The sequence below is a fragment of the Chroicocephalus ridibundus genome, chromosome 3 (assembly GCF_963924245.1).
Source record: "Chroicocephalus ridibundus chromosome 3, bChrRid1.1, whole genome shotgun sequence".
In the NCBI taxonomy this organism is placed as follows: Eukaryota; Metazoa; Chordata; class Aves; order Charadriiformes; family Laridae; genus Chroicocephalus; species Chroicocephalus ridibundus.
In genome coordinates this window covers 99,553,057-99,569,952 of record NC_086286.1, presented here as the reverse complement: position 1 = coordinate 99,569,952, position 16,896 = coordinate 99,553,057, and the positions used below count along the sequence as shown (strand labels likewise).

Below are 16,896 nucleotides of genomic sequence, written 5' to 3'. Positions count from 1 at the left end.
CTGACTGAAAAGGAATCATGTGGGATAAAGCAGAAAGACAGCTTGCTTCTTGCTAAGCAGGAGTTACAGCGTGCAGTGTTCACACAGCGCTGCCTGAATAAACAAGACGGTTATACTGCTTGTCTCGCTCTCTGCATATCCCTCTTCCTTCAGCGAGAAAAGGATGCCTTGCATCATCTTTCAAATACTCATGCCGCCTCCTATCTGCCTCAGCACAATGATTTTTCCTAAAACTTATGCCTCCAGGCTGCTGGATGCAATGTGCAGTGCCTAACAGCATTTTTCTCCCAGTACAGAACCGGCTAATTATTTTTGTTTCTCCTCTCTCTGGGACGTCTCTCAAATAGCAGAACTTGAGTTTTGTGGTGAAGGGATATCTAGCAGGTAAAAAAAGAAAACCTTGAGGTGAGAGTGAATTACACCTCTTAGATGCCTGCCACTACTTGTTCAGATAGTCAGGGTCACATATCTGAGACATAGGGTTAGCAGGGTCAGAAAGGAATCTGCACCCGGCTTTTATCTTCAGCTTTTCACTGAAGTGCTGTCTGGGGTTTACCAGCCGGAATCAATTGGATATAGAAATTCATGACCAATACTGTGGGTTTAGGAAGAGGTGGCCACAGTAGAACGTAGCTTGGGAAAGTATCTTAGAAATGGTTTGATTTAATTGAAGTCTGTGGCTTTCTGAACAAAATATTGATCATTTATGACACAGAGGAGGTCAACCTAGTGGTCCCTTGGTGGTCAAATGAGTGGTCCCTTCTCGCCTGAAACTCTAAACCCAAGAAATTTTAGAAATTTTATTGCAGATAAATGTGGTAGCCTGTGGTGTCTTACTCTGTACTATTCCAATGATGTAACGTGCTCATGCATAGAGGGGAAAAGAAGTTCTATAGAATAGTCTTTTAATCCTACACTGTATTTTTTTCCTAAGCGCCCTTTGTGATATTTGGTGTATTTACTCTTAATTAATATGCATATATTGTATAAAATATATTGACTTCACGTGAAAACATGAGAACTTAAAATCACTTTCTTTAGGAAGTGAAAGGGCTCAGCATATTTTAAGTGTATAAAAGAAACTAATGGATTGTTTTTATTATATATATTAGGTCTGCCTTGCAAATAACAGAAATCATTCGGAAATAGGATATTGTTTCATTCTATTACTTTTTATAAGGAAAAAATATTTCAAATGTACAAAAGATGTCAGTCAGTGTTGTAACACCTTTGTTTTAAAAATTTTCAAGTTGGGATATTGTGAGAATAAAATTATGAACAGTCTGGGAAATTAATAATGTGAAGAATGGAGCTAAGAGTTACGGTACAGATCACATGGGATAGAACAGGATTTAAATATGATTAAACAGAGAACCAGCTAAGGACGTGGCCTGAGGAAAAGCCTCTGGCAAATACATAAATTGTTGAGACAGTATCTCTAAAAGTTATAGAATTAAGTGACATGCAGCAGTCAGTAAGAGAGGGCATGTTCTTTTTTTGCTTTTTCTATTGAAGACAGAGAAAGAGGCAACTGTGAGTAAGGAAAAAATTAACAGTTTTTGAACCTAGAAATAACAATATAGTTTTGTTTTTCACAATGATGACACTTCAAAGAATAGATAATAGTTTTGGTAAAGTAGTTCTACTACTGAAGTTTGTGAAAAAAATTAAACTGTTACTTTGAAAATACCTAAGATGAGTAGAATATAAATGCATTGATACACTCTATACGAAACTAATTTCTGGTATTTGTACACAAAAATAATCTTCAGCAACAGAAATCAATGCTTACTCACAAAGCAAACTGGGTGAGTATAATTTCATTGTTTGCCTATCACTTCCCTTAATATTTCTTCATCAGCAGGTATGATCAATGCATTCTCAGTATTCAACCTATGTATAGACCAATTTGCTTATCTATTATTGTTTAACTGTAATGATGATTTTTAGTGAGATGCTGTATTTGTATTTACATCGCTATTCCTCTCTAGCAGCTACAAAGTCATTATTTCTATAGTGCTCTAAGTCATTAAAAAGGGAGGTTTATGTGCTTGGACAAAAAAATAGTAGAATCTGAAAACCGTTATTGATTGAACGTTTATTCTTAAGAAGCATCACCATTTATTTTGAACACTTAACCTCCAAATAGAAAGATACATTAAGCTACTTTTAAATCATCAAGTATTTATGAGATAAAGTAATGAATAAAATTAGTCACAGGAGGGAATGTTATTAGCCCAGCTCCCCTTCTACTTATCTGTGAAAGGATTAAAATCAAATTAATTCTCTCTAAATATACTATGCAGGTTAGTAGAATGAACTGGAAAACACATGAAGATATATTCTGACTAGCAAGATTTCTAAACTTTTCCTCTATTTAGTATTTTTTTATTCGTATTTGGTTTTAATCTCACAGTTCATAAATCAGAATCTCCTCTGATTCTCTTGCTTCAGCGCAGCATTGCCATTTCTGTGGCACTGTCAGGCTCTGCTAGTGGGCAGTAATAGTGTCATTGTGTAACAAAAATCGTCAGCACCTAAAAGTTCGTTTTCCACTTTTTAATCTACTTGTGCCAACAGCCACTGTTTATTGTTGCAAAGTCAGTATCTTTTTCCTTTCAGATGTATTCCAGAATACCCTTTTGGGGGGATATTCTTCACTTCTTCCTGTTCACCTGTGAGATGGTCACTGTAAGTTAGATTTGTTTATCTCTGTCCAAAACACCAAGCCAAAGCACAAGAGAATACTTCACATTTTCTTGATACTTTATGAACAAATCACTCCTGTTTTCCACCTTACAAATCCAGGTCTTGACATTAGTATCATTATTTCAAATTTTCATAATTTTTGTTCTGTTTTAAATAAAAATTCCTCCGCATCTGAACTATATTCTCAAATCAGTTTGTTTTCATTGACTTAGCCTCTGTCCAATGGATACTGGACAGTAAGTAGTAGATATAACCTAATTAGGAATCAAGACACAGTGGAATTTAGGAAACAAGAAATGTAATTTTATTACCAGTGTTAATAAATCATAAATAAGTTGGACTAAAGGTAATAAACTGGCCTTTTTCCAAGTAAGACCATTGAGCTCGTAGAAGATTCAGACTATACAGAGATCAGAAATTATGAGATAAATCAGCACTCCTGTTGTATTCCATACACTCCTAGTTTTGCACTAGGCACTTTTGGAGGGATTGAATAAAAGATCAACACAGCCGTAGCTAGGAAAGTATGTTTGTGAGGACCCTATCAGTGGCCAGTTTGGAGGTACAACAACTTCCTTACTATTGCAAAATAATTTGTATTGGTAATAAATTTAAATCAGGCTTAACTCTGGGTATGTCCAAGCACTTCAGCAAATGTCTCACAGCTGGTGGAAGTCCATTGATAGCTTCCTTGGAAGAGGCCTGGAAAATGCACCAGGGGAGGTTTAGACTGGACATTAGGAAAAATTTTTACACTGAAAGGGTTATAAAGCATTGGAACAGGCTATTTAAAAGACAGGTAGACATAGTGCTTAGAGATATGTTTTAGTGATGGCTTTTGTCAGTGTTCGGTTGATGGTTGGACTAGACGATCTGAAAGGTCCCTTCTATGATTCTGTGATTCTATGAAAAGAGCACCAAGCTATCTTATACCAAGAATACACTTCTTACGGCACTGTATAAATGTTGAATACACTTCTACTCTAATTAAGCAGCAGCCATTGCTATTAATATCTTGTGGCTTCCACTGTTTTTTTGAGGAGATGGCCCATTAAGCATGTTTTCATTAAGTAGAGTAGATGGCATTTACACAGTAAATGAAACAACAGATGGATGACCTCTTCACCTATATGCTGTTATGTTAAAAATCAAGGCCAGTGATTGGCACCTTTGTGATAAAATAAAAATAGGAATTTAAAATAAAAGTTAAAAAAAAAAAACAAACAGAGAAGCATCTGCAGTTTTTTCTAACCACGTTATCTATCATCTGCTTATCTTCCCTGCTTGAAAGCCCTAGGGAAAATCTGAGCTTTGTAGTGTATTCTGAAGGATAATAAATACAGCATATTTTGCACCATATGGATTATCTCAGGCCTTCATAAAAAGCTATCAAAACCAAGCAATATACAAGCTCCAGAATGAGCATATGTTGCATTATGGCATGATTAGAAAGATCTTTTTCTGACTAGAGGAGTCAGAAAACATCTACATCTCAAAACCAAGACAATCAATCACCAAAAGTCCTATAGTTAACTAGTACAAACTTCAAATTACAAACATTATGAGTTAAAGGAGAAGAATAATGCACTCTTTAAAACAGCAAATTGCCACATTTTGCAGTTGGTTTCTAGGCTGACGAAGCATCTACACCAGTTTTCTAATCTTGATGGTCATGGTTGACTAAAGAAAAAAGTTCAAAGCGGACAGGCTTATTCTAAAGAAAGAAGCTGCACTGGTGATGTCTACTGCATAATCAATTTATAAGTTGATAGATTTGCTAAAGCAATTGACAATTGTGACCTGAGATTAAAAGGTAAAATAAAAAATGTTTTTTTATTTAATCAATGAAATTAAGACACTATTATTATCAGTACTGAAATGGATCATAGTGGACTAAGAGAAGGAAAAAGTTCTAATAATGCTGCTGCAGTTTGGCCTGTCTCTGCAATACATGTTACTTTAACAACTTGTTTTGATGAGGAAGACTGAAGAAGATAAATCTTAAGGCAGTTAATGAAGACAGTTTTATGAGGGCTGGAAGGGGAATATTCTGGTAAAGCATCCCCTGCATTGCCCGTAAGGTAACTATCTCCACAACAAAACCAAACACGTAAACCTCCCAGTGCTTGAGTCCCTTTAATATTTCCTTCCCTTCATAATACCCTGCAGAAATCTAATCCCGGTGGGATATTGCCCATATCCACTTTTCACTGTAGCTCTTTCACTTCCCTGGTAACATTCTTAAGAAAACCAAAGCCATACAATCAGACATGTGAGTGAAACAGCTGCAATGATTTTCATTAATAGCTAGACTTAGTAAACAAGTCTTAGTCCTGGCTCACACCTAAACCAGAGCTCTCGGGCACTGCTCTGAGGCAAACCTTGACAAGGTGTTGTTTTTAGCAGCCAATGCCATAAATAAAGACTAATCTGACGCAAAAAGTTATATCCTATCTGAAATTACCAAGCTAACCAAAATCTTGATGCAAATCCAGTCCTCTTATTATATCCAATTTTATTAAATTGTTAACAATTGTTGTAGCCACAATATTCCATCATCATGAAAAATATGTTTCAGTAATGCTGCTATTTTACTATCAGCACGAGTATTCCGGTGAACTACGAGAACTAGATATAGTAATGTGTGTCTGACAGTAATATGCACATTTATTTGCAAACTTTAAAAGGTGTGACATTTCTTTTATTCACACCAGGAATGATTTCTGTGGGATAAAGGAAGCAGTAAAATGTTCTCCTGTAAGCAGAAAAAGGAAGATATTATCACTATCTAATTTTCCCTGTATTTCAACCTGTATTACGCAACGGTCACTACTTTTAAGTCTATTTCTTTCACTTAATATGATATCATAGAGGCAGTATATTCTTTGCAGATGGCTTATCGTCAGTAGTGGAAATGCATCGCTTTTAGTGAATTTGAAGGACAAAAATCTTTTATATCACAGGGACACATCAAAAGGGCTCCAAACAGGAATATTTTAAGTAATTAGAATGAGCAGTTTCTTTCAACAAACTAGTACAAAACTGTATTTTTTTTTTATTACCCATGATGTCTATTCATAATACTTAACACCTGCAGAACAAAGAAAATCCCACACTGTGGATATCCACGATGTTATAGCATGTGGGATCTCCTACATTCCCATCCTGACTTCGCCAACTTCCCAGATACCATTGTTCAAAACTTAAGTTACTTATCTCACTGCAAATCAGTTCTGTGAAGATTAAACAAGGTTTGCAAAGCTCTAAACAGCTGCTAAATAAGCTACGGCAATTTTTCTCTGGTGAGTTTCTCTGGTGAGGCAATAACTCTGGTGAGTTATTTTAAGTTTTTCTACGTTGCATTATACCACAGTTGAATAAATTAAATTTTAACTTCATAAAACAAGTAACACATATTTCAAGAGTGACTTTATCAAATCTAATTGTCAACAACATATATTTAATTGCTAATTAAGAAAAGAGTGTGTAAAGCAGTGGTTAATACACTTTTCTGTACAGCATACGCATTTTCTTCATTAACTCAAGCACATGTGAACATGCACTAGATGAAAATAAGAAGCAACTTCTAACCAAATGCTTCTGACATCTGCGCCATTAAGATTTTAAATCTTAGAAAAATGTCCAAAACCATTTCCAGTCTACTAAAGTGAGCAGAGTGATTAATTAATAATTGCTCGCTAACTATCCTGAATCCCATAAATGGTATGCATTCCTTCTCTTTCAACAGCAAAAATCAGTGTGGCCCATCTTACCTGAGCTGTCCTGAAATAATTACCATTCTCTGCCAATGAAAGAAGGTAACTTTTTCTTCCTTCCTTTTTAGGCTCCAAAGGAATATCAGAAATAGAAATCGGGTTGTTTTTCTCTCCAGCTATTGACACAGCCTGATTTAAAGATTCGAGTTATTTTCTGCTCCATGGGGTTGGGGGAAAATGCATAAAATAGGTGCACTCACATCACGGTAGTTAATGCATCCCTGAGTAATGTCAATGACATGGCAGTTCTAATGCTCTGGCACCAGGGGAAAGGACGTTTTCTTTAAAGTTGCTACAGTACTGAGAGTTCAGGCATTCACGTTACCTTCGGGATCTTAAATCTCTCTTAAAATGAACAAAAAAGGAGTAACAATAGAATTCTAATGGATTAAACTCGCTAACAGACTAAAAATTTTATGCCTCCTGTCCTTATCCACTTTCCCTGTATCACTTGGGATTTTTTAGACTTCTTTGATATTCTCCCTCAGTTGCCTTTAATAGACTTGCAGAGTCCTTGATTATTTAGTCACCATTCATACAGAAGCTGCTTAATGCCTTTATCATCTTTATATCTCTTCTCTAAAAAAATTCTGTCTCTATTTTGAGATTGAGAGGGAGTCACAAGCAGAGAAATAAACAGAACTGCCTATGTTATTCAGGATTTTTGAGAATCCCACTTTTATCAGTGCCATAGGGATGTCTCCTATTCCTTCCTGATCAGAGAAATGCTTACGCTTGATTTTAGCTTCCATTAGCTTGCTTTGGTTTTATGTTATTCCCTTTTTGGGTGATAAGCACAACTTCAGTGAATTACTGGCTTCTGCTCCTTGCATTACTTTGCCTTGTGTTACCCTGCGGTCCGGATCCGGGGCCTGGTTTACCATGTTGGAAAAAAACATGACAGCAATGATAGCTGAAATGCAGCAACAAAGTGTTGTCCTTCTCACTACTACTCACTGCCACATCTGAGGCAGCAAGGCACAATATGATGGATAGAACGGATACAGCCGCCACTACAGTTTCCCACAGGGAAAGGGTCCAGTTGTAGGTGTCCTGCAAAGGTGCTACGTTTGGACAGATATAGCTCTGAAAGGCTTAGTCTAGTAAAAGTCTTTTATTCCTTCTGTACCTCACCACAAACTTTTTGCCATTTACTCCTGAGAGACAAGCAGACACTTAGCTCTCTTTCATCTCGCTGGACTAGAGGACTTGGACCTATTTTAATCTGTCTAATAGCAACTAGGCACCTGAGAGCTCTCATGCTTAATCTTCCCATGAAATGAAACCAATCTTTTCCAAGTTCTTAAAAGGCTGTGCATTCTAACAGCACAGACATTTGGTCATTAGATACATTTATGGACATTTGCCCTGTTAAAAAAAAAAACAAACAACACAATACATGCAAGTCGCCATTGCCTCTGTGCAAATAATATTTTTTTCACAAGTATTTGAAAAGGATCCACTTTTTATTACTGATCCAGATTCCCAGTACAATTTAGTAATAAGATTAGTGCAACTGGCTAATCTATAACTGACATCTGAACTTTGTTCAGACAGCTGTTCCAGAACAGTTCTCAACTAAACCAAAAATGGACTTGTTTTATCTGACTCTTTTTTTTTTTTAAGCACAGATGTCCTTCTGTGAAAATCAAGTACAATTGATTTTGCTAGGTCATAATTTGGTAGGTCGGAATTACTTTGTTCAGCTTCACAATGCAAGGGAGTCACCAATGAGTTTGATTACAAGGTCTGCTGCACTTTGGTTTTCTGCACATCTATTTCCAGACAACACTAGGTGGTTTTTTTCCCCCCTTGATTGCCTGCAAGATCATCAAATGTAATTGCTTCGGTCAGCCTTCTTGCGGATTCTTACAATGGTGCGTATATATGTTATTCCAAAACATGTATTTGCCTTTCCCATTACACTGCCATGACAGGAAACAAACATAATCTGGAAACAAAGAACATGGAAGACCTACTACCTACCTCATTTTTCTTTCATTTTATCCTCCTTCAGTTGCAAGTATTGTGACTCTTACAGGAGTAATATATCATATTATGAATTGCAAGTCAGTGACAGCAACAAAAGTCATGGCGCTACTTCTGCCTATCTATCCGTTTTCCAAGGTTTTTCTATTAGTCACATTCTCATTGTTGGGAATTCAGCTATTCCCTGGACTAAGTTGCTTGGACCTACTGCAGAGTAGCTTCCCTGCCTGTTTATGTTTGCTATAATACATGGTAATACATGATTTCAATGGGAATAAATTTTTTTCCATTCAGCACATCAGTGACGTGACGGGCACTGTCCAAATGCACTACAGCCGTAAACATTCTGCCGTAAACAGTCCACACTGCCATAACATGATTCTATTGCACATGCTCAGGTATCGCTCATAGCTAATGAGATATAATTATCGTTGGAGTTTACTAACTATCCAACCTAGGTGATCTTCAAAGCAATTATAAATACAGACAACAGTAAAATATAAAACTTACCTAATTTGAACTTTGTACCACTGTCCATCATCCACTCTTGCAGTAGTAGTGATGTTACTGACTTTTGCTGCTTCATCACATAAAAACTGGTACTACAAATCAGGAAACAGTTACAGACTTAGAAACTTGAATTTAAAAATAACAAGTGGTTTCATAAAACCCTGAAGGTTACCACGTGTATCAAGGAAAACTAATGTTTCATTAAAGACCTGGATCAGGAAATCTATTGTACCAGAAATATACAAGCGTACATATATGCTTCCTAGCCTGCATGAAAATGCTTTAATTTTGTGTATTGTACAATCAGATATTATGGGCCTGATTTGCGAAGAAGTTGACCATCTGCAACTCAGCTGAAATTAACATTGGCCACGGGTGAATTTTACTTACCATTTTATGGCCTCCTTACACTTCCAAACACGTAATGTAGCATGCAGGCTTGAGCATTTTGGAACACCATTTAATTTCCTATACTAATGTGAACAAGCACTTGATTTCATGGTTTGTCTACTTGTAATTGTAGCTTGATTGTGAGCTTAGAACCATTTGTTCATTGGGCTTTAAATCTACATTTAATTGACCGGCTTTGTGAATGATTAAGTGAATTCAATTAGTTTTAACATGGCACACTGGGATCTCTGAATAGATTTTTGTCAATTAAAGTACTTTCATATTTTATGGTGCTTACGATATGTTAGAAAAATATTTTTCTGCATCATTACTTTACCATGAATACAAGTAAGATGGACTTAAAGCCGTCAACATTTTCTAAACCTTGGATAACTTCCTGCCCCTGACTCATCTCATTTGTTCTGGATAAAGATAGTCACAATATAATAAAACATAGTAAATCACAATATAAAAGAAAAAGAAGTAAAAGGTTTTCTTCTTTTTCTGTTTATCTGCAATTTATATCCCTTTTTAGTATGATCATGCTCTTTAAACATGAAGGCAAATGTAACTTAAATATGCTGTTCCTAACAGTCATTTCACAATCCGTGTAGGAGAATATAATTACAGCCAGACTTTTTGAAACTTTTAACAGGAAAATGGGAGATCCATTATGAGAAAAGTACCTTCTCTTTTACCGTCTATTTATAGCCTCTTTGATATCTGCCCATCTCTTCATAAAGCTCAAGCTTTATCTCTTCCTTGGAAAGAAGGAATAATTTCCCAAAGGTAAAGATATACTGGGGTACATACTTTACTCCTTATATACAAATGTATTCCTATTTGGTTGTCCATGAAAGCCAAGCAAATGTTTTTTGGGATCCTGTGGAACTGTGAATTAACATGATAGACCAAGTAAAAGGTTTCTACTCAGAGCCATATGGTAACAAAGAAACACTATTCCCTTATGCAGTAAATTTTCCTATGACAATTCACTCAATTCCACAGCCTTCCTTATAACAATTTTAATGAACTTACACATGAGGAGGTTCAGGAGGTTTAGGCTTTGTATATAAAATAGAATGCCTTAATTCGTACCAGTTTTAAAGACAAAATCTACATTCTTTATTACTGTCTTTTAATATGTACTTTTTATGAGACATTCCAATTATAATCATTATTGAATTCTCCTCAAGCATCACCTCTTATGAGACATATTAATCATAATAGCCATGAATTTTCCCTTATAGGTAGCAAGTTTAACAACAATTTTCCTTAAAATACTAACGAATTTCAAGACTTGCTTTATCTCTATCTACTATCTTCTACAGTAAGAAACAGAAAAAAATATTAGAACTTTTACAGATCCTAGATTTTACTTGTTTGGCAGAAAATTTTGATGCCTTACCTGTAAGGTGCCATGTTTGATGAAAAGCTGAATTAAAAAATGTCCTATTGTTTCTGGGCTCTGTTCAATATACAGGAGGAGTCCATGAGAATTATAGGTCTTAAATTCCAAGTTGATGAAGTTTTGCGTGTTCAAATGCAAGCCTTGAAATTCCAGGTAAGAATCACCATAATAGCGAGCGTAACTAAAATCTGTAAATAGAATTTTGAGAGATATCAGGATACAAGGACATTTTTCTTCAGCAGTTGCTTTTTTATTCTGCTAATGGTAGCAAAGATATAGGATGCTCTTTTACATCTGTCAAGGAGAGAGAGATGAATCTGAAAATTGATGTTAGCCTTCTTCTGTCAAAGACTAACGCTGACTATTTATAAAACTAGACATAAACGTTTAGATCAAATTATATTAAGCAGACAACTAGGATCAATGCCTGAAAGAAAAGGCTATGAAGTTATAGCACTTGGAACATATCTAGCAGCTTTGGCTCCCCGTAAGTCAAGAACAGTTTTTTTCAAAGTTAGGCATTCACATAGTTTTTGATGCAAGAATGAATGAGTTTGAAGTCTTTGCAGAAACAACACAGTACGGAAAGGAGGAAGATATTCCACAACCTAATTATGAAATTGCCATCTTAATCAAATACGTTAACTATTTCTGTCAAAAACAAACAATGGAACGTTGCTAGGGTGAAAGCTAAAAATTTCCCTTCTGACTGTATCTAGCTTGTCTGATTTATCTAGGCTCCTCTTCACCTCCAGCACCCTGTGCCATACCTGGCAAGGCAATGCAGCTCTTATTTAAATGGATAAAGTATGTGAATAGATAGCTCCAAGCCTATCAGATGACAGAAAAGTACACTTAAAACGGGCTGCTTTGTTTTTCCTCTCCTCTCCTCTGACAAAAAATTGTACTTTATTCTCACTGACATTCGTGTCTTTTTATCTTCCTATGGCCACAAATGATGCTGCCTTGCAAGACAATACACTCCATTATTCTATGGACTTGGGGACAATTTGGCTTCTAATGGTTAATATATTCATGCTACTAACCAGAAAGCTTTTTAAAAGAATCAGCTCGGTAGTAAAACTGCTGCAGTTGCTTTATGTCCATAAACATGGAAAGAGTTATTGAGAGAAAGCGCTGAAGGCTATTGAGCAGGCTTCAGGTTTTTGTGAAACCCCTAGGAATGCGCTACTTGAATCACAAATGGCTACATACCTTCCCACAATAGCTATTAACAAAACCCACTGTTGTGGTTTTATCTGTATTCTCACATTGTTTGTAACACTACACAATCTCTTTTTATAGAACATAAGCTTTGCTTATAATCCTTCTACTACACTTACATGCAGCTTTTTCATTTGACCTCTGAGTTGGCTTCCTAGGTTGCTATTTGTCCTGCAGCAGAGTGCTCATCACCCAAGCCTTTAGAAAATAAAAAATAAAAAATTGAAGCTGTATTTTATCTTTGACTCTGAATGTCTAATACTTGCTTCCCTAAGAAACAGGAAAACCCTTTGGCCTATAAAATCCTTTCAGTTGTAGCTCGTTCCCCTGTGTACATACAGCTCTCTGCGTTTTTCTGTTTACAGGAATTCACATGAATGTCAGAATGTTAAAAGGTTTGAGACCTCACCGTAACAGTAAGCATATACACAGACAGGTCTGCAGGCCAGCTGACTGGCAAGCTTCATTAGCTTTTGCCAGCACCTACTGGGTTTCTTCTGTTCCAATGAGCTTCAGCTGGATCAGTTTCAGAACGGAGGCATTGAAATTTAAAACTTCTCGAGAGCTAGACAACTGTAAGTCTTCTTTTTCAAAGGCAGGTAGAGATAAAGGTTGTCAAGCATTGGAACAGCCTCCCCAGGGAAGTGGTTGAGTGACCATTCCTGGAGGTATTTAAAAGACATGTAGATGTGGTGCTTAGAATCGTGGTTTACTGGTGGACTTTGCAGCGCCAGGTTAACGGTTGGACTTGACGATATTAAAGGTCTTTTCCAACCTAAATGACTCCAGGATTCTACAATTCAATAATAATATGCCCATAAGCATATGCTCCTGTGGATAATGGAGCTTCTGTCTCTGGATATTTCTATGTCTAATGGATACTCTGCAGTTTGCATGGATTGAGGCACAGAGAGAATTACAATAACGCTTTTCTTCTTTCAACTGCTATTCTTTTTTGTTATGTTACACTTTGGGATAAAACGCTCTTGCTCAAGCTATCATTTTCCCTTCTTTCATGGACACATCTTTTACATCATTTACTGTTCTTTTAATTAGAAATACTTTACAAAATTCAAAGAGAAGGCATCATTGCCTGTGGGAAGGACAGTCTCATGAAAAATATGAACAATTGATTTGCTATTTGAAAATTTTATTTATTGTTTACAAAGAAGGAACAAATCTCTTGCAACAATATAAAACTATGGCCATAAGAAAGTTATGTTTGTTTAAAACTGGGGAATGAAAAGTGAAAAAAAGTTTTACGGAAGTGAAATGAAAAGGTCAGAGCACGGACTGTTTCACTGGGCTGGCTACAGACCCCTCCAGCCCAACAGCTGACTCCCATTGGCAGCCCACAGCCCAGGCTTAGGCAAACAGCATGCAGGAAGCAACAGTCCTCCTGGGACAGCCTCTTAGCTTCCACCACAAACACTGCTGTGGCTTCCTCAGCCAGGCGGTGTGTGTGGTCCACCACACTGGGCACCCACCCGTGCTTACCACCTCCGGTGAGTCTGGCTGGCAGGCAGGCCAAAGACGTAAGTGGCTGCCTTGTGTCCTGCCCCACTGGTGGCTACGCCAATGGCTGCCCCATGTGCCACGGCCCCCTCTCAGCCCCTCACTGCCGCTTGTAGACTGCTGCCAGTCTGACCTGGTATCTCTGGAGGCTTGCTGCCTGGCAGGGCCAGGATCAGGGATTTTGCTCAGGGACCAGCAAAGCTTGCCCAGCCCACACACAGTTAACTCTTGCTACTCTTCCATGTGGGCACCAACACTGCTGCCAGCGTAACCTGAAGCACCAAGAACGCCTGCAGAGCTCTGGGTGTGAGGGAAGCGGACATGGGGGCCCCTCAGTTCCACCAGTGAGGGGGGAAAGTCCTGACCAGCAGCCGACCCATCCAACAGGTCAACACCTGGCTGTTCTGCTGACACATCTAACAAAGTCAGGCAAGACTGGTTTTGGTCGTTAGCCTAATGAAGAGGACTTTAGATTAGGTGTGCTGGGGGGCAGTTCCCATAACCTGAAGAGAAGTGAGGGGGGAGCAAGTGTGTCTGGGCAACAGCATGATGGGAAGCTTCTGCAAGTAAGATGAATTTAACTCAAAATGTGCTGGTAAAGGATGGACAAGCACCTCAACCACTAACACTTCACACGAAGAAAAGAACAGTACAAGCACTGCAAAGAATTGCAGACAGTAAGTCAGGTAAAACATCTTTATATTTAGTTAGCCCTACCCATCATTTCATTCTCCTGTTGGTATTCATACACAGCATTCTTTTAAGTTACAGAAACACCTACAGAAATCTGAAGTTTAACAAATATTTTTGTGAACATATTCTTGGGGAGACTAGTGCTGGTAACAATTCTTCAATGACCTTGAAACTACTGATTTCCTTTCAACTAATAAACAAGTCTTTAGGCCTCTAATTAAGATGGCACAAAGCAAATTCGACTGCGATACTTTGCTATGAATACTTTGCTTTGATACTCTGTCTCTGGGCTTGTTTCTTTACTTTCTGAGGAATGTGGGAAATGCATGGACATAAAGTAAATTTTATTAGTATTACTTTTATCTTGATGTTGACTACTGAAAAAAGGAAGGGAGATTTTTATAACCAGTGTTTCTTAGTGGCTGCTTAGTGGGAGTTCCATTTATAGCTGGAATTTATATATTCAGTAAAATATTACTGTACTGCACCCTGGAGAAGATTTTCAAACAATGAGACTAACTCTATAACTCTAACTAATTATAGTTAACTGTTTTGTCAAAACTGCAGTGTATTCAACTTTTGCACTTAATATCAATAAATGACTGCAAATGCTAAACTGCTGTTTACGCTTCCTTCATTCACTATTTTTGCTGTATAATTGTATTTGTACCTAGATCACAGTTACAGTTTTCAGGTACACACACTACCTTCTCCTATAGGTATGCACAGTGTTAATGACGTGATTTGATTGCATTTCAACCACTGCTGAAGGTTCCCACATGCAAAAAAAGCTTCAAGTGAGGAAAAACAATTGCCATGACAGAGCAAGGGTCCAGCATGGTGTTCATGCTGAAGATGAGAAGCCTTCAGGGAAGGTTGGAGGGGGACCTAACGGCAGCCTCTCAGTACTTTCAAGGACGTTGTTGAGGAGACAGCGAGGCTCTTTGTAGACAGGAATGACAGGAGGATAAGAGAAAATGGTCTTAAATTGAAACAGGTAACTTAGCATAGTAGAAACATGCTTGCTGGGCTAACTATAAAGAATTCATGCCTCCCCATGATTGTGAACTCTGACAGAATATAAAAGCAGGGTGAATGGGTAAGATTAGCCATATGATGCCTTTTTTTTTTTTTTTTTACCTCTTTTAGAGCCTCCTGTCTCAGGTGGCCTATGCATGTAGCAGTGTTTTTTCTTTACTCTCAATATGCTGAAAGTAACTCAGCTTTCATTTTCTGTACACGTCTATGTCTTACCTCCAAAATCTGCATTTCTTTGAGGTTTCACATTTAACAAGTCATATTAATCAGTCTCTTTGGCATTCTAAAATAAGGCCAATCGTTCCAGTGAGTCCTGGAGGGCAACCATAGCAAAATAATCCATACATTTTATTCTTTATTCCCTTAAATGCAATAACCTACTTCATATTTGTAATCAGTATTTAAAAGGTTTTAATTTATTCTCAAACGACTCCCATGTCCTTCCATGTGTTTTATTTAGTCTTTTCAGCTGAAACGCCTTAGACAGAGTAAAACAATGATCTTTGACCATTATTTCTATTTCCAGACGCAATGCTATTTCGCTGTGATATGCCTCACCTTTGGTTCCACATAATGTACCCACAGTTACAGTAAACCTATTTTTTTTTATGCTGTCAAAGAAGTCTGTGCTGCATGACTAGCAGAGAATTATAGTTATGTTTTTCTCTCAAAGCTGAAATGTTCTCTAATGTGGCATGCTAGACAACAATAAAACGTGGTTAACATCCAGAACTGTTGCCAGTGCAGCCCACAAGCAGCTTTCAAGCAAAGAAAAACAAGGGTTATGAATAAGCCCTCTTTACTGTTCCTTTGTTATGCTTACACAGAGCTACAGGTTTGAGTAGACTGCAAAATTCTTCTGAAAGAAAAACAAGGCTGTTTTAGAGCCCCTATAATTCACGATGTCTACACGTCTAGCCTAAACATGCACAAACACATCCATAGAATACAGTTGCTTTAAAGGGATGCAAAATCAGATCCTAAACCCCATGAAGCTCCTTCCCTTTTCCTGCAATTATTGTCTGTCTTTCCTTTCCTGACACAGGCATCAGTCACGCCTGTTGACCCACGTTTTGGTTCTGAACTCATTCATAGAATCATGTTCAAAAGTCACTGCAACGCTGTTGGTAGTGAGATCTGCACTTACCCTCCCTGCTCACCCACAAAGGGGACAATTGGCTGCAGTAAAATCGCTTTTTTAAAAATGTAAATAATTTCTTTGTTTATTATCTACAGTATTTGGATACTGTGGGGAAAATGGGCATGAAATTTTTTTATATCCAAGGATAATAGTAGGTTATATTCACAGTAGTAATTTCCATGGTCTATATAATTTGATATATATAATTAATACATATCAAATTTCTATGTGTATAAAATACATAAACAACAGACTTTTTAAAATCTCTTGGGCAGGGTGAAAAGAGCTTCTCTTAAAGTTGGTGGGAGATTTTTTTTGGTTTTTTTTGTTTTTTTTTTTCCTTAGGAAACTCACTGAACACCAGCAAATAGCTCTATTTTTGTCCCTTTTCGATAACTCCTATAGGCCAAAAAGAGGTTCTGCAGAGCTCCCCATGGACAGGAAGGACTGGAATGCTGGACTGTGCCCAGCAATGTGGACTATGCTTCTCACTGGCATAG

The 16,896-nt window shown here is 37.4% G+C and overlaps 1 protein-coding gene across 1 annotated transcript in view; it reads right to left on the bottom strand.

Moving 5' to 3' along the window:
- Window positions 1-16,896, bottom strand: part of EYS (eyes shut homolog) — an 884,174-nt gene that overhangs the window by 299,856 nt on the left and 567,422 nt on the right. The window contains exons 33-34 of the mRNA XM_063330257.1: window positions 10,783-10,973; window positions 8,985-9,076 (exon numbers count right to left, since the gene is read on the bottom strand). Of these exons, the coding sequence (XP_063186327.1) occupies window positions 8,985-9,076; window positions 10,783-10,973 (283 nt within the window). The remainder of the gene's footprint in view (window positions 1-8,984; window positions 9,077-10,782; window positions 10,974-16,896) is intronic.